The 20440-nt window shown below is 44.3% G+C and overlaps 1 protein-coding gene and 1 long non-coding RNA gene across 5 annotated transcripts in view; one reads left to right on the top strand and one right to left on the bottom strand.

Moving 5' to 3' along the window:
• The window catches only part of FBXW8 (F-box and WD repeat domain containing 8), a 116376-nt gene that overhangs the window by 93071 nt on the left and 2865 nt on the right, over positions 1 to 20440 (top strand). Inside the window, exon 8 of the mRNA XM_040619883.1 lies at positions 6431 to 6558. Within this exon, the coding sequence (XP_040475817.1) occupies positions 6431 to 6558 (128 nt within the window). The remainder of the gene's footprint in view (positions 1 to 6430; positions 6559 to 20440) is intronic.
• On the bottom strand, positions 2604 to 20440 carry LOC103661219. Of its 4 annotated transcripts, none has more exons than XR_005831720.1 (3): positions 20119 to 20440; positions 19183 to 19388; positions 2604 to 3178 (listed from the first exon to the last, which is right to left on the bottom strand). It is a non-coding gene; the product is annotated as an uncharacterized LOC103661219 (long non-coding RNA). The 4 variants fall into 4 exon arrangements; XR_568021.2 differs by lacking the exon at positions 2604 to 3178 and adding an exon at positions 6566 to 6730; XR_568022.2 differs by lacking the exon at positions 2604 to 3178 and adding an exon at positions 7321 to 8448.

Raw genomic sequence — 20440 nt, 5'->3', positions numbered from 1 at the left:
TTTATCCCAAAAATCTCTCTATTTCACTTCAGTCTGAGGTAGTTTTTCTGGTCCTTTCTAATTGTAGGCTGACAGTTCTTTTCTCTCATCCCTTTGAAGAGATTATTGGTTTTGACTCCACTGGGCACTTGGCTGTCAGTCTAACGGCCATTGCTCTCGGGACTCTTTCTCTGCTTTTGTCTACTTTGAAGATCTTTTCCTTACTTTTCTGTGGTTTCTCTCTGATGTCTGTAGGTGTGCATGTACTTTTATTTTTCCCCTTTGGGATTTCTCGTGCTTCCTCAATTCCAGTTGTAGAACATTCGGAGCCATTGTCAGAGTCTTTGTCTCCCTCGTCCTGTCTGTTCTTTCCGTCTGGAACTCAGGTGGGTGTACGTTGGACCAGCTTGTCCCTCCTCTGTGCTGTGCACCGCTCGCTCACACCTCCCATCTCTGCCTCTCCGTGTTGCATTCTGAGTGATGCCTTCAAATCTGTCTTCGGTTCACAGAATTCTCTTGGACTCTCATTAGTTGTTTAGCTCATCCATTGCCTTTTTGATTTCTAGAAATTCTATTTGTTTTGTTTTTCCCAAGGCTACTTTGCTGCTTTTGATCCCTCACCCTCTTCTATTTCTGTAAACATTTTCAGCATGCATTTTTGTTTTATCTAATAGATATCTGATATCCTTGGAAGTCTAATTGTTCTGTTTGTTTTCTACCTCATCTATGATTTGTTTCTTTCTGTATTGGGGATTTTTTTTTATTGTTATTATGAGCTCATATTTGGCTGATCTTGATTTGTAGGTTTCCTAAGGGGCCTGGGTTGAGAGGGTCTTCCTCCTGAGAAAACTCAGGTACCAGGAGACATGTTACCAACCTGAAAATACTTTAATTATTAGGCATGGGGATTTTTGGCCTTGCAGGTAGTATAAATTCAAAGTCTGAAGCTGTGTGAGGGCAGACCCAGAGCCCACATTTTTCATCCTGAGCTGAACCTGAGGCAGACAGGTTTCCAGGTAGGCTTTCTTTGCCAGTGGATTGGCCTTTTCCCTGCTTTGCTTTTTACTGAGTGTACCTATCCATACAACGGCCCCAGTTGTAGGCAGACATCTCGGTTCTGGTATTCCATTTGGTGCTGGCTGGAAACTTTGCCTCCTCCTTCCCCAGTTCTAGGCTCCTGACATTGGCAGATGTCCTCCGAGCAGCCCCTGACATGAATGCCACTTCCTTTTCTGGTTTTAGCGCCCTCCTCATTTTTGGCTCCTCAGAATTTCTCTGATTTCTTAGGAGTTAAACAGAATGTCTGAAGAACGTTTAATAGACTGAAACTTATCCAGCATTTTCAGTGTTTGTAAATAGGAGGGTTTCCCACATATTCTAGTCTGCTGTGTTGTCAGGGTAAAACCTTAGCCTGGATACAGTTAGGGTGTTCTAGAATCTGGATGTTCTGGAGAGAGATCTGTGGAACCTCCTATTTTGAGTAGGGTGAAGTGATTCTTTGTATAAGCCAGTAGCAAAATTAGGCATCCCGAAATGGGGGGAAAATGTGTCAAGCAAAAGAAGGTGTCTCTGGGTATTTATTATGAACTAGACTGTGGTGAGCTCTGGGTTTTCCGGATACCGTGTACTGATCAGTTAATCTCCAAGCACATGTTGGGTCCTTGATCGGTGCTGCAGGAATGAACGATAGGATTTCTGCCCCAAGGAACTTCGAGTCTAAGTCTGAGCAGTGTTTTATAGCATGTAGCATGCTGCTTGGTAACAGAGCCTCAGGTGGCCTGCCCAAAGCTGTGTCCAGTGTTTGAGAACACAGGTCTGTAAAAGAACCTGGTGTGCAGTTCAAGACGGCACCTTGGGAACACCAGCTGAAGTCTGTAGACAGTAAATACTGTCAGTACTGACAAGAGGGGAACTTGTCAAATTGAACTCTGCCAAGGGCAGAGAGAGCACAAAATAAGCTTAATTGGGATGGAAGAGGAGAGAACATGAGGATTATTTGCTTTACTCTCTAGAATTTGGCTTCTTACCATGACTATCCCTCTCAGAAGAGCAAAGTATGTGTGGTAATGATGGGGGTGGCTTCTTAGGGAATCAAGAAAGAAAGTAGGTAGATTTTGTCATCTCTAAGGATTTCAGATATCCTCCCCCACACCATGACTTTTATCTTTGACTCTCTCAACCCAGTATCTCTCAACCTTTAGCTCTCTTTGTCACTTCCCTTTTTTAAAATGGCAGCAGACAAGTCATCTTTAAACCACTGTGCTTTTCTATTTTTTTTTTTTAAGATTTTATTTATTTGTTAGAGCACAAGCAGAGGGAGTGGCAGGCAGAGGAAGAAGGAGGCTCCCCGCTGAGCAAGGAGCTCGATGTGGGACTTGATCCTAGGACCCTAGGATCATGACCTGAGCCGAAGACAGATGCTTAACCAACTGAGCCACCCAGGTGTCCCCCACCGTGCTTTTTTAAATGCCACCATCTTTTAAGGAAGCCTTCTGACCACTCCTCACTCCTTTGGAAAGGCAGTGCTGGGGTCCTGAGGAGGTGAGCCAGCTGCTCAGGTTGTTGGTGTGATGCCTTTGGCAGATGGAGGAGTATGAGGAGGACTTACTGATGGGTAAGTTTAAAATCAAAACAGAAATGGAGTTCCTTTCTTCATTCATCAGTGCATGACCAAAAGTCTGGGACTCCAAGGCTCTATAATCTCTTCGTAGTGATTTCTATATGCAACCAGTCCTTTCATTTGAAGGTAACAGCAGTCCCAGATTTAGGAAACACTTGCAGTGCGATATTCAGTTCTCACTGGGTGGGCGAAGGACCTCACCCCACTGCAGGAACAGTAGCTGTTTCTCAGCTCTTTCCTTCATGTTTTGGTTGGAAAGCCAGTCCTGGGTACACTAAATATTCTGGGTCAGCCCTGGAAGGTACAGGGCCCATCTGCACGAGGGCATCCCCGATGCCCTGTGGCTGCCACCTCCTTCCTGATTATACCCTGCCACCCCTGCTGTTACAACACCAGATGCGAGGACACGGCTGTAAGGTCGTTCTCCTCAGAGAGGCAAGTCCCATGTATGGAGGAGCAGGACAGCCGTGCAGGGGGGGCCGTGCAGCAGCTGGTGAAGAGGTCGGTCGTTCCAGCTGGCTTGGCAGCAGGCTGACGCTTCTGCACGTTATCCACCATCCCTGGTCATTCCAGTACCTACTGCAAAGATGATTAAATATATGTTGACTTAACTGTTGAACGAATTACATTATTGATCTAAAAAATTAGAAAGAACCCAAGTAGCCATCAGCATGAAATTACATTTCCATAGAGAAATTCTATGCAGCCATTAAAAAGAACAAGATCTATCTATAGAGACTAATGATGAAAGGACTCTCATGTTGTTTAGGAAAAACAAGTTGTAAAACAATATAATCCCATTCAGAGAAAAAAAACATTTATACACACAGAAACAGACAAGGCAAATCTACGTCAGTAAACAAGTCTAGCAGTATATATGCTGAACTGCTGAAGTGTGGTTATTTCTGAGATCTACAGAATGTTACCACTTCTTGTAATTCTGTTAGAATTTGTTACAAGCTATATTACACTTGAAATCAGGAAAAAAATATAGATTGTTTAAGAAAAAGATTTCAAAGAAATCTGAACAGCTGCCGAAATGGAAGGTTTGGATTCTAAGGCTAGGATTTATGAAAATACTTTAAGGTTTCTAAGAAGGAAAAAAAAGAAGGAACTTTCTGCTGAAGTTCTTCTTAAACAATGCTTGTTTCCATCAGGTGCACTCTTGATAGATCTCTCCCTGGCAGCCAAAGAGCAAGGCACACCCAGTGTCCTCTGATGGCCCGCGCGTCTCCTCTAGTTCTCTCTGCACAATAGATGCCGGTCTTAACCTTGTCACTTGAGATCATGCTTAAAATAAAACTTTGCTCTGTAATCACTTATGTAGGCTCTTTTGTAACATGCACTTGGTACTTAAAGGGAAAAATCCCCAGCAATATCTATTGATTTGGCGGTCACATTAGTGCAGAACATTTTCTTTGAGATTTTAGCTCTGAGTAGTATTTTCCTTCTTTCCAGCATATCCATACACCTCTGAGAGGGAGTCAAGTGGCCATGGGTTGAGATTCACCCAACTGGGGCAATAAAGAGAAAAATTAGTCTAATGCATGGTCTTAACAAGAGGGGGAGTGTGAGCATGAATAATTAATCTCACTCGTCTGTGGCAATCAGATAAAATGAAGTCCCATTTGCTCAACCTTATTAAAAGAGAGAGAGTGTGGGAGGGAGGGAGAGAGAAATGGTAAAGGTCGTTAAGGGACTTTTAACATGGAAAGAACCGCCTCTGAGATGGGTAATGTGTTTTCTAATCTCTGTGGTCTTTAACTAACCCTAATGGTAAAGGTACTCTTCGGATATTCTGATTCATTGAATTATTAAACATTTCAGAAAATACTTGACTCTTTTGACTACGAACTTTGATGCCTTTATGATGAATTTGCAGTCTTTCTGAAGAGGGATCAGATTTCCCCATGTCACTCATAGATGACCCATCCACTTGTCAAAAAAGAAGGAGAAAAAGTAAAGACAGACTCAACACCAGATTTTAATTCTTACGTTTATCATGGACATTTGCACATTAGAGGCTTCCTACTATGGAAGTTGAAAACAAAAAGAAATTGGGTCCAAGAACTCTACCAAAAGCTCTATTATTATACAGAAATGAGGAAAATTACCCTTATGAGAGACCATGAGGTAGCTGTTAATTTTTTTTCTCCCTCCAGGAGGTGATTTTATGCAGCTTTTAGGTTATTTACTATAGATAGAAGATTTGATTATTTCTATGTTCTTAATTAGTAGAATAACTTTTTTTCCGGGTATTTTAGAATTGTTGAAATTTTTTCAGAATTATTAGAATTGTTGGAATTTTTTCAACCTTTTTTTTCAACTGCATGAAAACAAAAATAAAATTTAGCTTGTTCTCTGTAGTCTTAATGGATTAGGAAGGCATTTTAAAATTTGAAACAGCCCATTTTCCTTTCAGGTGCTGCTAGCAACAGTTAATTAAAGTGATAGTCGTGTTTTAACTGTGAAGCATTTCCAAAGATTCACTTGTTAGAAATGTGTGTTGACAAGATCGTGGTTTTCAAGGTGGAGACCATCAACCTCTCAATACTGAAATAAGAATCTGTATCATGATAAACTGATAAATGTAAGGTTGAGAAGAAAAAGCACATCATTTTCATGTGTGTGCGAAGGGAGGCGGACCTCTCTACAAAATATTAACGTTCAGTCATTTTAACCACACGATCAACAGAATGCATGCTGAGAAGGGTGTGTGTGTGTGTGAGAGAGAGAGTGAGTGAGAGGAGGGGAGGGAGAGAGAGAATGAGGGGGCTTTTGAACTGTGAGTTTTGGGGCACAGGGGCTGTATCTTAAGTATTTACAACAGTGACTAATCCATAGCAAGCATTTTTTTTTTTTAAAGATTTTATTTATTTATTTGAGAGAGTGCAGAGGGAGAGGGAGAAGCAGACTCCCCACTGAGCAGAGAGCCTGCTGCGGGGCTCGATCCCTGGACCCTGAGATAATGACCCAAGCTGAAGGCAGATACTCAACCGACTGAACCACCCATGCACCCCCATAGCAAGCATTTAACATTAATTAATTGAATTACTAAGATTTTTTTTAGTAAATTACTTAATCTTTAGAAAGATTCCTTACAAATCCTTTTTTTTTTCTTTTTGCTGGAGAGAAAGCACAGAAATGTTCAATCATAATGAGTACGTTGTCTAGAGATCAAGGATACTTTATTTGCTTCCATACCTTTTAGAACAGAACCTCCTAAAATTAGCAAGTGGAAAGTGGCTGGAGAGAGAAATGTTTGGGAATGTCAATTATACCTCAGTTAAAAAACTTTTTTAAACCTTTGGGAGTAAGACTTTGTGTTCTGGTTTGTAGTTTAGTCTAAAAGAATCATCTGTCATATAGTGATTAACTATCTATCCTTCTGGAAATATTTACCGTTCTTTTTTTTACCTTCTGGGATAGCAATAGAGAGAGGGGAAAAATAAGAGAACACAGGCTAGCTCATCTGCGGACATCAGAAAATCAGAAAGCAGCTTCCAAATCTGACGCAGTCAGCGACCCTTAGTTTCCATGCTGCTCTTTCTGGGTTGGGAAGTTGGGATATCTAATGTCCCCATTTGGCATTTTCCTTTGTGTCCTATGATTTTGTACCTTGGCCTGAGGAATTCTCTGGATGTTCTTTTGTGTTCTTTTGCATTTCCTTTTGTCATTCTAAGAGCCATATCCCTATCCTGGAAAAGGTCAGGAAATTACCAGGCAGAACATCTCCCTTATGGGGAGCTGGTTACCATGCCGGAATGAGAAGTGTTGGATGGAGGCCTGCTGTATGCAACTGCACACCCACGTATCTTCCTTCCTTCCCAGATCCTGGTGTACAGCCTGGAAGCAGAACGTTGCCTCTCGAAGCTGGGCAACGCACTTGGTGATTTCACTTGCGTCAACCTCAGGGACAGCCCTCCCAACCTCATGGTCAGTGGCAACATGGACAGGAGGTAGGTGTAAGTGAAGAGCCACGTTTTGCAGGCACAACCACTTCTGCCAGGGCTTTGCCCCTCTGCCTCCGCCGTGCTCGCTCGTTCCCTCTGCTGCTCACACGGCTCCGTTCTCACTCCACAGCCTTGCCCGCCTCAGTTCAGCCTGATCCTTAAACACCGTCTCTGTGAACTTGGAGAACAAAGTGCTGCATTAGGTAATAGTTGGACAGAGCTATGTCTCTGCCTCGTTTCTGAAACACCATGGGAAGGTGGTCTTTTAAGCCATTTGGTGGACACAGTTGGTAGAAGGTCCAGTGAGACCACTTGGAATATCTTTTGTCCCCCTGCTGCAAAATTTGTTTGGCATTTAAAAGCTCACTTTCTAATATTAAAAACAATAACCTAAGGGCTGAATCATGCTCAACAGAATAGGGTTGCCTGCCAAATGATGTCAAGAGTGTATTTCGGAACACTATGGTGTCCCTCTGGTGATGGGGGAAAGGGACTCGATGGGAACAGATTCCCGTTTCTGTTTAGCTGATTAGCAGTCTTCTCTTTAACGCTTTGGCTTAGGGAGTCGGGTTTTCCTGCTGCAGGGTCCAGTGCCAGCCACGGACGCTCCAGGAACCATCAGCACGAAAGGATTAAAGTGTTTGAAAAGACCCTCTGAGTCCAAATTTTAGGTCTTTTTCCCTCCCCATCCCCTCTCCCCCTCCCTCCTTGTCTTTTCTTTTCCTTGTCTTTTTTTTTTTTTTTTTTTTGGGCGGGTTTTTTTGGAGGCCAGGGTCTGCCGGCGCCCCCTCCCCCGGGCCCGGCCCCGGGCTGCAGGTGGTGGGCTGCTCGGTGGGGGGGTCAGATCGCGAGGCGGGCACTCCTGCGTGCCAAGTCTCAGACCTCTGCCGCGCCAGTCACCAGTGCGGCAGCTTGCAAAAATAATTATCGTGTCAAAGAATATTTTCAACTCCTGACCTTCACCTCTTTACTACCCCCTTCCCCTAGAGCAGAAAGATAGCTTGAGTGTGCGCTATTGAAAGAAAATTGTTTCTCAAGGCTTCCTAAAATGGCTGATAATTTTTGACTCAAGAATTGAACTCCTCAGTGTATGTCCAGTTTTTTCCCTAACAAAACAAAACAAAAACTAGGCTTGATAAGTGGCCCCACATGTGGCACAGCAAATGAATCCAGTCAGTTTGCAGTTTACTCCCATGTTGTACTTCCCAGACTGAGCCGTAGAAAGGCTCCACGCTTCTCTGATAGGATCCCCCCACCCCAGGGACCGAGCGGCTACTACTCTCTTTCCAGGAGAGCAGATGCGGGGGCTTCTCGGGGGCACCCAAGTGGAAGGGTTTAGGGCTGTGGCTTATGCTTCGGAGTTTGCGGCATGAGCGTCTAGGTGTTCGACTACAGCGAGGCTCCCAGGAAACCAGAGCGGTGTCCCAGGGGAGAGGCCTCTGCGGCCTGCATAACTTAGCCCTGAAGTCAGCTGCAGGGGGACGGTTAAAGCCAGACTGTCCTGACCCTTGTCAGCCCAACAGCGTCCTGTCTTAGGAGACCTACAAACTCCTTAAAGTTGGCTTTGTCCTCGGGAGCAGGGCTGCCAGAAGAGGAGCTAAAGGCCCTGTGTAAAACGGCTCTCTGGTCATGTTCAAGTGCAGATCTGACCATGTGAAGTCTGTGGCATTAAGAAACCAATGCTATGGTGCGGGTTTTTGGTTTTGTTATGTTTTTTAATCCTCTGTCTGTAAAGAACAGACTAGTGGCTTGGAGTTGAGAGGGGGTATTCAGAGTGGCGTTCCATCAGGGCAATCCTTGATCTGGGCCAGCTGTTTGCTGCTGGGACATCAGGGGCTCGCCATCGTATAGGAGGTTATAGGAGGTCGTCCTCACGAATCAGAATAGTAGTGTAAGCTAAATGAATTGGAAACATGGGGGTTAAAAAATTATACGTCTGGAAAAAGGAAAGAATAAGGAATCTAGACTTTCAAATCTAGTAGAGGGAAGGGGTGTGCGTGTGTTTTCCCAAAGGCTTAATAGCTGGGAGTCAGATCTTGTTAGAGCTGTACACGCGGCTCTTACAGCTTATGTTTCATCTCAAAAGTGGGAGTAAGGGATCAAATACTATGAAGAGAACTAGGTACTTGGTTGTCACTTAATGGCCGATGCTATTTTTTAAATGTGGAACCTTTTTTTTTTTTAATTTAAACTTAATTTCTGCTCTGCTCTCTTAGTACTCTGTCAATAATGAGAATGAAGTGGACTCTAAAGATACATAAAACTGTCCCAGGTTAAGACAAAAATAATTTTTCATGAACGTAAGGAAATTAGCAAACACGGGTGGAATTTTGTGAGGAGTTTTTTGGGGGGGGGTGGACGGAGAGGCTCAAATTTAAAGCAAAAGAATAGCTCACCTAGCATGCCACCCTTTCTAGAAAAAACAGAGTCTGATAAAGATGAAGAGAATGAGTAGGGTGGAAACAGCGATTGTTGGATTGTGCTTCTCCCTTGCTGGACGAGAAGGGCTGTAAAGAGGGGAGGGGGTATGGCTGTGCACGAGAATGTTAGCCTAATAGATCACTGACTTCTTCTGAATGCACATTTTGTCCTTTTCTGCTAAACCAAGAAGAACGAGGAGTAACATCAGGAGTGGTGTGTGTCCAGCATTAGGACTGGACGCTCGTGTCTGCTCTCCTCACCAGTGTCCAGCGCTCAGTGAGTGCGCAACATGGGTCCTGTATTTATTCTTTTTTTTTTTTTTTTAAGATTTTATTTATTTATTTGACAGAGAGAGACAGCCAGCGAGAGAGGGAACACAAGCAGGGGGAGTGGGAGAGGAAGAAGCAGGCTCCCAGCGGAGGAGCCTGATGTGGGGCTCGATCCCATAACACCAGGATCACGCCCTGAGCCGAAGGCAGGTGCTTAACCGCTGTGCCACCCAGGCGCCCCCTGTGTTTATTCTAAGATGGCCTTTTTACATTTTCACAGCTGTGCAATCAGGACGTGTCCTTTATAAGGATATCTCAAAATTAATTGGCAGCATTTTTAGATGTTACACAAACTAACGGTGCTTCTTACGATCAATGGTGTTTTCAACTAAATGAAAGTATGCATTTGCTCGATGAAGGCAAAATGGATTAACGTTAGACTTAGGAATGATAACATTTATGAGAAGCCTGACTAGGTTACCAAGAGGAAGAGTGAAGGAAATAGGCCATTTTGTTGTTAAATCTCTACATTTATGTCTTCTACCGAATTTGGGAAGTTTGTGGCCGTTATTTCTTCAGATGTTTTTTCTGCACTAATCCCTTTCTCCTCTCCTTCTGGGACTAAATGATGTCATCCCACAGGCCATTGATGCTCTCTGTTCATTTTCTTCCCTAAACTTTCCCTTAGATTACGTAGTAACTCTTCAGTTTAACTTCAGGTTCACTGACTCTTTCCTCTGTCATATTCGTTTTCCTACTGGGCCTTTCCAGTGAATTTTTTATTTCTGATTTTTTTAGTTCAAAATTTGCATGTAGATCTGTTTCTCTGATCAGAACATTATTCTTTCTTACCATTTTACCTTTAACCTCCTGGAATGTAGTTACAAAAGCTGCTTTTAAAGTCATTGATGATTCCCCAAATCTGGGTTGTTTTTTCCCTTGAGAGTGGGTCACTTTCCTGGGTTTTTTTTGGTATTTTTTGTTTGTTTCGGTGGGAGTGGGGGGTGGGGTGTGTATGTCAAGTAATTTTGGATTGTACCTTAGATATTTGGAATGTTTTGTTGTGTCCACTTTGGATCCTGTTGTATAATCCTCTGGAGAATGTTAAGATTTTTGTTTTAAGGGGCACCGGGGTGGCTCAGTTGGTTAAACATCTGACTCTTGATCTCAGCGTCATGAGTTCAAGCCCCATGTTGGACTCCACGCTGGGGGCATGGAGCCTACTTTAAAAAAAAAAAAAAAAAAAGAAAAGATTTTTGTTGTAAATAGGCAGTCACCCCGGTTAGGTTCAGACTGCAAGTTCTGCCTTGCCTCCTGTGGGTGGTGAGTCCAATGTCAGCTCAATTTTCAAAGGCCTTGTTAATGCTTCTCTGGCTCTGTCCCACACGTTACCCAGGGGTTAGTCTGGGATGATAATGTTTTTTTATCTTTTTAACTTAAGTATAGCTGACATACAATGTTATATTAGTTCAGGTATACAACATAGTGATCCAATAATTTTAGCCATTTATCCATTATCACCGGGATAAGTATAGTTACTATCTATTACCATACAACATTCTTGACTGTATTCCCTGTGCTGTACTTTTCATCTCTGGGACTTATGTTATACCTGGAATTTTGTACTCTTAATCTCCCTCACAATTTTGCTCATCCTTCCACCCCCCTTCCCTCTGGCAACCACCAGTTTGTTCTCCGTATTTATGAGCCTGTTTCTGTATTTTGTTCTCTTGTTTTGTATTTTAGATTCCACATCTGCGAAATCATACGGTATTTGTCTTTTTCTCTTTGACTAATTTCTCTCAGTATAGTACCTTCTAGGTCCATCCATGTTGTAAGTGGAAAGACTTCATTTTTTATGGCTGAGAATATTCCCTTGTGTATATATACCACATCTTCTCTAGCCATCCATTCATTGATGGACGCCTAAATTACTTCCACATCTCACTCTTGTAAATAATGCCCTGGTAACACAAGAGTTGCAGGTATCAGGTTAGTGTTTTTGTTTTCTTTGGGTAAATAACTGGTGGTGGAATTTTTTAATTTTTTGAGGAACCCCGATACTGCTTTCTACAGTGGCTGCACCAATTTCCATTCCCACTAACAGGGCCCAGGGTCCCCGTTTCTCCACATCTTCACCAACACTTACTTCCTTTTGATACTGGCCATTCTGACTGGCATAAGGTCGTATCTCATTGTGGTTTTGATTTGCATTTCCCTGGTGATTAGTGGTGGTGAGCATCTTTTCATTGTCTGTTGGCCATCTCTGTGTCTTCAGAAATAATGTCTACTCAGGTCCTCTGGAAGCAGCATTGTTTTAAGTCTTAGCTGACCTCTCAGAGCCTTTGCTGTACTGCGTTGGACCTGTCCTGCCCAGCTCAGAGATGAGCCTGAGATCTGTGTGGGGTCTTGTACAAATAATAACAGGCTCTCCTCCAGTTTCTTCCTCTCTTTATCCCTATACTTTCCAGCCTTCGGGGGCTCCTTTCTCTTGGGCTTCTGTTTTCCCTGCCTGGTTCGTGACCACCACGCAGCTCTGTGACTGGAGACTGCCTCTGGGGCAAAGCAACAGAGGAAAGAGAGGGAAGAGCCCCACAAAGACACCCCTTCCCCATACACACATTCTTGGGACTGCAAGGGCCCTTTCCCTTGGTTCTTCAGAAGGGTGGGCGTTGCTTCCAGAGTCTGAGCTCCTGCGCTACCACACAACTCTTGAAGCTCATACTTGGGGCGTGGCTGAGAGAGAAGAGGGAGAAAATGGGAAACCCTTTCCCCATGTGGCCACTGCCTCCACAGCCCACCATCCAGAGTTGACTCTTCAGCATCCGCTGGTATTTGTTTTGTGTTTCGTCCAGAGGATTTGGTTGCGGTCAGCAGGACACAGGCAGTAATGGACTCCATTCCTCTTGGCCAGAACCAGAACTCTTACTTTCTCTTCAGTGATTTAAATAAATGAATAGTTGGCAGTCGGGAGCTGTGTAAATGAGGCTCCTTTCCACTCTGTCTGTTCTCAGTCTCCTCATCGGTGACCTGCTCGTTCACCACCATGAAACTGGGGATCTGGAACAGAGCAGCTCATCAGTGCTCTGCAGGGAGAATCTAAATAGGAGTTGGTGGTAAGGGCCTATGTCAGGATGGGAGTGGGCTGCCAAGGCAACAGTCACTGCACCAACAATTCTCACTGCCTTTCTCGCCCTGGAATGTCAAGATTAGTTTTTAAATTTTTAGCAGCTTTATTGACATAAATGCACATGCTACAATTTGCCAATTGTACAGTTCACAGGGTTGAATTGTATGGTGTTCACAAGGTTGTGCACTCATCTCCATCACCCCAAAAAGAAACCTGTACCCGCTAGCAGCCACTCCTCATTTCCCTCCAGCTCTAAGCAACCACTGTTCTATTTTCTATCTCTATGAATCTGTTTCGGACGTTTCACATAAACGGTATCCTATAAAACGTGACCTTTCGTGACTGGCTTCTTCCACTTAGCATGGCGTTTCCAAGGCAAACTTGCACCGTAGCGTGAATCACTACTTCATTCCTTCTGCGGCCACATGGTGCCACTGTATGAATACACCACATGTATTCGTTCATCAGCTAATGAACATCTGGGTTGTTTCCACTTTTTAACTCTTACGAACACTGCTGCATCGTTCAAGTACAGATGTCTGTGTAGACGTAGGTTTTCAGTTTTCTTGGCTATCTAGTGAGGAGTGGAATTGCTGGCTTTTATGGTAACTGTTGAACCTTTTCAGGAACTTCCAGACTCTTTTCAAAATTGGCTGCGCCATGTGACATTCCCACCGGCAGTGGGCGACAGTTCTCATTTCTCCACGTCCTCGCCAGTCCGCACTCCTGTCCCTAATTATAGCGTAACGGGTGTGAAGTGGCAGCTCATGGTGGTTTTGATTTTCATTCTCTTGGTGGCTAACGCTGTCGTACATCCTGTCGTGTGCTCTTTGGCCTTGTCGGATTCAGATCCGAGGCGTCCATTCAGATCCTCGGCCTGTTCTTCTAGCTGGGTTACTTGTCTGTTTATTGATTGAGTTGTAAGAGGCTTCCATAGATTCCAGATACCAGTCCTTTATCAGATATGATTTGTAAGTATTTTTTTCCAGTCAGTGGGTTGTCATGCTCTTGGTGGTGTCTTTTGAAGCATGGAAGTTTTTAATTTCGATGAAGTTCAGTTTATCTGTTTCGTTCTGTCACTAGTGCTGTCGGTGTCACACTGAAGAGGCCATTTCCTAGCCCAGGGTCATGAAGATTTACTCTTTCTGTTTTCTTCCAAGAATTTTTCTACATTTGGCTGTTCCATTGAGGTCCTGATGCAGTTACAGTTGAGTAACTGCAGTAGTTGTGTATGTTGTGAGGTGGGAGCCCAGCATTCTTTTGCGTGGATGTCCAGCACTATCTGTTGAAAAGACTATTTTTTGCCCCGTTGAACTGTTCAGCACCATTGGTGAAAATCAATTGACCATAAAATAGAGTGGTTATTCTAGGTATAGTCGTCTGATTAAAATTTAAAATCGAGAAGGATACTAAAGTAAGCTAAATATTTCCATGTTTCCAATTTGGGATCGTGTGCCTTATTTGGGGGTGGGGGTTATGTACCTCACCATTACTGCCCGCAGGTGGCATCACGGGCTGGCTTGCTGGGGATCGCAGGATGTTTGCAGAGCTCTTCACGGTCATCCGACGCCGGCCCCACAGAGGAAACGGCCAGAAAAGTCGAGTGATCAGTCTGAGGGCCTCCTGCTCGTTATGGGCAACACAGGGAGAGCTCCAAGCCTCAGAGATACAGCTTCAAACTGCAGTGCTCCAAGCAGAGCCTAGAGTTGGATCATTAAATTGGGTCGTTCTACTTAAAACTGTACATTCTTCTAGTTGCTGTTTACAGCGAATCCTTCACCAGAGGCCATCGTCAGTGCTACAGAGATAAAGCTATTGATTTTGGCATGTGAGGTTATATTTAAGATTCTCTAATGTAAGAGCCCAGGTTCAGCAAGACAAAACAGAATCATGTATTGATTTGTTTAAAAACAAAAACGCAAAACTTTCTTGATTAATTTGGTCTTTAAAAAAAAGCTTCATGTTTTCTTATTTGTTCCATTTCCTGGATAGAAATATGGCTTTAGGTCAGGTCCTTCTAAATGAAACTGCTGAGCCAGAGTCTGAATAGGCTTCATCTTTGCCATCAAATACGGTTTGCCTTATTACCATTCAGGACTTTTTAATCCAAACCAATGGGAGGCAGGCCCTGAGTGATGACCCCCAGTTATAGAGTCTCGGCACTCACTTCTGGCCCGACAAATACGAGGTTGTGGTGCGCTGCTGCCTGCTGTCAGAGAGAGAGTGAGTGGGGCGTAAATGTTGTGTTTGCTCCATCTGCAAGTGTTATAATAAGTTATTCAAAGCTCTTAGCACAGGACCAACCAGAGCGTGCCTCCCTCTCAGTTCCAGCACGTTTTCCTGCCCGTCAGATGGATGCTCCTCTGCTGGAGTCTTTGGAAGGTTCTGGTGTCTTTTATTTTAATTGGCGGGCTAGAGCCGACTCCTATGGTGTGATTTTCATTAGAGAGGGGCTGGAGAGAGGGAGTGTTGGAACAGCCCTCCAAACCCAACCATGAATATTAAACATAATACAATTACAGCTCTCGGACCAATTATTTTTCTTTTCAACGGGCAAAGTTGATGAATACTCGATAGATAGGAATTCACAATATCTTCCATTGGCTTCTTTCTGGCCCTGGAATCCGTGGTGTTGGCAGGATTTTGTGCCCATTTGTCGTGCTACCTGTTTCCCCGCATCGAGTCTCTGATCGGAGTGCTGAGGTTGCACGCTTGGCCAAGGGACGTGGTTCAGGTTGGTGCCGTGCTGTCAGATGTCCGAGGCAGACACCGGTTTCTTAATGTGGATTTAAATGGCTCGTGTGGACTTCGCACACCGTGGGGTGTGCGGTTTCTGTCTGTTGACGAGAAAGCAGAGTGCTGCCTCTCTAAGGAGATGTCATATAAATGCTTTTCTTTTTTTCCTGGGGGGAGAAGTTCAAGGCTCTTTTGGCCCATTTTTGTTTTCCTTAGTGATGTAAAGTACACAAATGATGTATCTTTTGGTGTATTTGTTTATTTTGTTTGGAACTATTCATGCTGGTATCTAAATACAATAGGAAAACAGATGGCAAACTTTGAACTTCTGGACCAAATTTGTGTTTGCCTTTGTCTCCCTAACAGCCAAACTGTAAATTATGGAGTATAAATATTCAACAGAGGAGCTCTTTATGAAAATCACCACAGCAAAATAGACCCTTATTAACCAAATCTGCGCTGGAAAGTACTTGGGCTAGAATCTCCCCCCCCCCCCCATCATTTACAAGTTGCCATTAGTGAGCAGTGCAGCTGTAGCCTGCAGGCATCACTCCTTTCACAGCATTTACACCTTTTCTTACTTCGCTTTCGCACAAATGCCTCAAGTGGCTCTAAATACTGAGAGGGTCGACCTTTGTTTTTCAAGCCTGTTCTGTGCTCTCCCTGCATCTGTAGCCCCCTACCCCTCACTGGGGAGGGAGGATTGCATGGCCATTCACGGAGCTCGTCAGCGCCCTGCGTGGCCTAATGGTTCCGTGTGCTGGCCAGGAAGAATGAATGGATCTCTCTTCCGTGTTCTAGGACTATGCATTTCTCAAATCCAGTTTTATTTGAAACAAAGCATACATTCGGGGGTGTATGTTAGCTATGTGTACAATTTTGTCATGGAATGCCTGTGCACCCACCCCCCAGCTTAAGGAACAGGACGGCTGGTACCTCTGAAGACCTCGGGGTGCCCCCCCATCATGAATGAGTTCCTGTTTCTGAAACAACAAAAGGCAGTGTCTATGCTTAAAAGGAAAGGGCACCTTTATCCCCTTTACTCTGCTATCACCACTCTTCCCCAGGGTAACTGCTGTTACCAATTCGAGTGTGTCCTTTGAGAATCGGAAGATTTTTCTTTTCCCTTTTTTTTTTTATTTTTTTCTTTCAAAGAGTGGGGGGCGGGGCCCGGGGAGGGAGAGAGAGAATCTTAAGCAGGCTCCACACCCAGCACTTGGAGCCCAACGCAGGGCTCGATCTCATGACCCTGAGATCAAGACCTGAGCTGAAACCAAGTCGGACGCTTAACCAACTGAGCCACTCAGGCGCCCCCAAAATCTTCAAATTTTTCAACTTTACTTACACAGGTAACCTAAACTGAATTCAAAAGCACAACGGAGAAGCCAGGCTTCTGGGCACTTCTCTTCCTGAACTGCCTGTTAGCGTTCTCCAGAGGGTGTCTGTACGCACACAGCACAGACACACTGATTCTTCCCCCACACCTGTCACACCACCGGCCTGCGCCCTTGACGCGTAGCAGCGGCCGCCCGTCAGCCTGCACCGCTCTGCCTCCTGTAAAGACCCCCACACTGCCTTCACGGGCACTCAGCGGACGCTCTCTCTAGTGTTTTCAGCCCCTCTGGTTGCCATTCATCAATAGGTGATGGGGTTGATCTTTTAAGACCTCTTTTGTCTTTTGCATTTTCTTACTTCAGTAGGATACTCTTAAATCCGTAATTCTTTCGATTAGTGCTCATGGGGTGTGAGTGTGCGCGCCTTTCATGAATTCTAGGAAAAATACCAGCCATTAACTATTTGGATATTGCCTCCTTGCCATACACTGTTTTCTCCTTCTGGAACTTCTTTTGGATACATGTTGAACTGTCCCCTTCTATCATTTGCATCTCTTAACCCCTCAGTCCCATTTTTCATCTGTTTATCTGTGCTCCATTTTAGGTCATCTTTCAGATTTACCGTCTAATCCACAAATTCTTCTGAATTTAATTTCAGGAGCCATGTTTTCATTTACGGAAGTTTTATACGGCTGCCTTTTGCTTTAAGGCAGGCGTCTGGACTCCCACTCCCCACCCCTTTTTGGGTGGGCCCAAGTCTTAACATCTTGCCCCTGGTTCCTGAGGTTGGCAGCTGCCAGCAGCCTCGCCCCACCCCAGGTTGTCCAGGCTGCTTTCCAGCTTGGGCCCTGGGACAGTTGCTTGCTTCGTGGACCCAGCAGTGCATTTTAAATGGTGTTATTTAGCCAGCAGTATTAAGTGATTTTCAGTGGGAGGGTCAGTTGTCTGAAACAGAAACCCCATCCATCCTTTGCTACTAAAAACAGTGCTGTGGCTAATGGCCTTGTATGCCCACGTGTGTATTTGTATACATATGGTAGATACAGCCTAGATAAATTCCTAGAAGCGAAACTGCTAGGTCAGAAGTATACTGTTTGTTGGATAGTGCCAGATCACGCCCCAGAGAGGCGTTTGTGCTCTCATCAGGCGTACGTAAGTACCTGTCTGTCCAAGGCTCTCCAGTGCGGAGGGTCTGAGTTTACCGCTAAACTTAACCTTTACCAGGTAGATAGGTGACAGGTGCTATCCAACTGTAATTTTAGTTCATAATTTCTCTCATTGCCTGTGAACACACGTGACACGTGTTTAAAAGCCCTTAGTATTTTCTTGTGAACTTTTTCTTAGCTTTTCTCTTATTTTAATATTGGGTTGCAGATCTTTCAATTTGAAGGAATTTTGTTTTTACAAGAAATTAGCTAGTTATCTCTGTTGCAAACATTTTCCCCAGTTTATCATTTGCTTTGACTCCCGCCCCCCCACCGTGGGAAAATTTTAAACACTTTTATCGATATTCTCCCCTTTTTGACTTCTGGGGTTTTTTTTTTGTTTAGAAGGGCCTTCCCTATTCTGAATATTCTTGTAGCTAATTATATTTAACTCTTTAAGCCATCTAGCATTTATTTTGATGCAATGTAGCTGGTAGAGCTCCAAGATGAAAAAATTACTATAGGGTATTGTCTTTACTTGCTTTTGTAAGTGGGATCTTTTGAGTACATTTTTTAAAACTAGTGGTTGTTTGTACCTAAGACAGCTATTGATTTTGACATATTAATTTCATTTGAGTCAGAGTTATTACTGAATTATCTTCGACTGTCATCTCTAATAAACTTGTCCACTTCATTTTTTCTTGTATCTAATTGTACCTAATTTTGAAAACAATGTGAAGTAAATGTAGATCACTGGTTTTTAAAGCCTTCATTAAGTGCTCTAGCTCACCCCACTTCTTTTCAGCATCCATGGTTTGTTGTAGTAATTTGGTGAACTACATTAATAGACATCCTCGATGGATCCTGCTGTATGTTACTCAGGTCTGGGCACAGATCCCGACCTAGTGTTGTCTTTGACACTCTGCTCTGTCAGTTTTGGGGAGGACAGAATGCTGGCTTCACGTACACACCTGGGAAGCTGTCGTCTGTCCTTGCTGGGCTGTGGAGCGGTGTGCATAGCCCTAGGGGCTCTTCCCTCCAGCGTGGGCCTGGTTAGCTGGTTTCTGGGACTGTTGCTTTCTTGACAGCTTTCCCAGTCTGCTCATTGTTACCTTTTCTATACTTGGGGGTCAGTTTGGGTAGCTCACATTTTTCTAGAAAGTTGTTTATTTCATCTAGGTTTTCAAATTTGGAGACTTAAGAAAATCAGCTTTGGGGCGCCTGGGTGGCACAGTCGTTAAGCGTCTGCCTTCGGCTCAGGGCATGATCCCGGCGTTCTGGGATCGAGCCCCACGTCAGGCTCCTCTGCTAGGAGCCTGCTTCTTCCTCTCCCACTCCCCCTGCTTGTGTTCCCTCTCTCACTGGCTGTCTCTGTCAAATAAATAAAATCTTTAAAAAAAAAAAAAAACAGAAAAAAAATCAGCTTAAACACCTGAGGAGATTATGACCCAAGAAACTGACTTAATCTACAAAAATTAGGTCCATGTAAGGTGTTTTTTTGTTTTTTTCCGGGCAGTTTTACCAAACATTTACTAAACTATCCCCTTCATTATAAAGCTTTTTGTCCCGAAGTCCACCCTTCCTGTGTCGCGTACGTTGGGTTTGACTTTGTGATCCATTCCGAGCGCTTCCTGTTAATAGGTGGGTTTGTGCTGTGTGCGTCCGGGGCTCAGCAAGCACATCCGGTCTGGAGCTACATTGAGCGTTACTCGTCGCTCCATGGCCTGTGTGTTCTGCCAATATTGTACCACACCCCTGTCTTTTAGAAGGTATCCATCGGGAGCTGATCTGGGGTGTTTCTCTGTTAAAACAAACAAACAATTACGCGTTTAAACTGGGTAGCCACACAATATAGAAGTTTCAGTTCAAATTCTTGTTCCTCAGAACTCTAAAAACAACAGATCTGGGTGTGCATGCTCGTAACTGAGAGTTTAGGACACAGAATGTGTTTCAGGTCATCTCCTCACCACTTGTCAGGACCTCATTTAACATGTTAGCCTTGGGGGGGTCCGGCTCCCCTGCTGGCTGGTGGGGAGTCTTTCCCTTTTGGACTTGCAGCACAGGGGCTGTTAAACCCACCTGTACTGAAATCTTGCCACATTTAATTTTTGCTCTTGTGGCTTATTTCCGGAACTATGTTGGTGTTTCTGCTGGAGAAGTTTGTCTCATTATCTAATTTGTCCATAGGTGGAAATTCAGCATATACTTACGTAAAGAGTAGTTTTTAAAGGGGTTCTTAAATTCAGCTTGACAAAGCAAGTAATTGTTTTGAGACTTCAGATAAGTGCCCACATAGTCAACTACAGCCACATCCCTTTCCAAATTTCAGCAAGAGGGTGATGAGCTCACAGAGTCGCGTTAACTACCAGAAAAGTGTCAATTTCCCCACCAGGTGAGGATCTGGGTTGCTGACAACTGTGGCTGGTTGACCTCCGGCCCTTTGCAGAATCCCAGACTGCCAGCAACACTACAGGGGCGCCCCCCTTACCACCGGGAGAGCCCGCACACTCGGGACGCTAGTCCCAGCTCACCTTCCCTCTGAGCGGACTCGTGCTCAGGGCAGATGTCTTTCCTGTCGAGAAGAGAAAGAGCAGGATGTTTCTTTTGAGTCTGTCTTGTTCCAGGGGCTTTTAAGTCAGTCTGACTAGACAGTTGTAGGCACTGTAAGCAAGCTCATTCCTTGTGCGTCTTAGCCTCCTGTGACGTGTACAAGGGCATAAACTTCTCTGCCGGTGTGTAGATGCTTGCAACCAAAGGGGTTTGCTGTGCATAGACCAGCACCACTGAGGATGAATGTGTCCTCTCCGGCTTTAACTTGCATCCCATTTCCCTTCTCTGTGCTCATCTTGGGCC

Source organism: Ursus maritimus, unplaced genomic scaffold (assembly GCF_017311325.1).
Source record: "Ursus maritimus isolate PB19 unplaced genomic scaffold, ASM1731132v1 scaffold_33, whole genome shotgun sequence".
Taxonomy (NCBI): Eukaryota; Metazoa; Chordata; class Mammalia; order Carnivora; family Ursidae; genus Ursus; species Ursus maritimus.
This window is presented reverse-complemented; position numbering and strand designations above follow the sequence as displayed.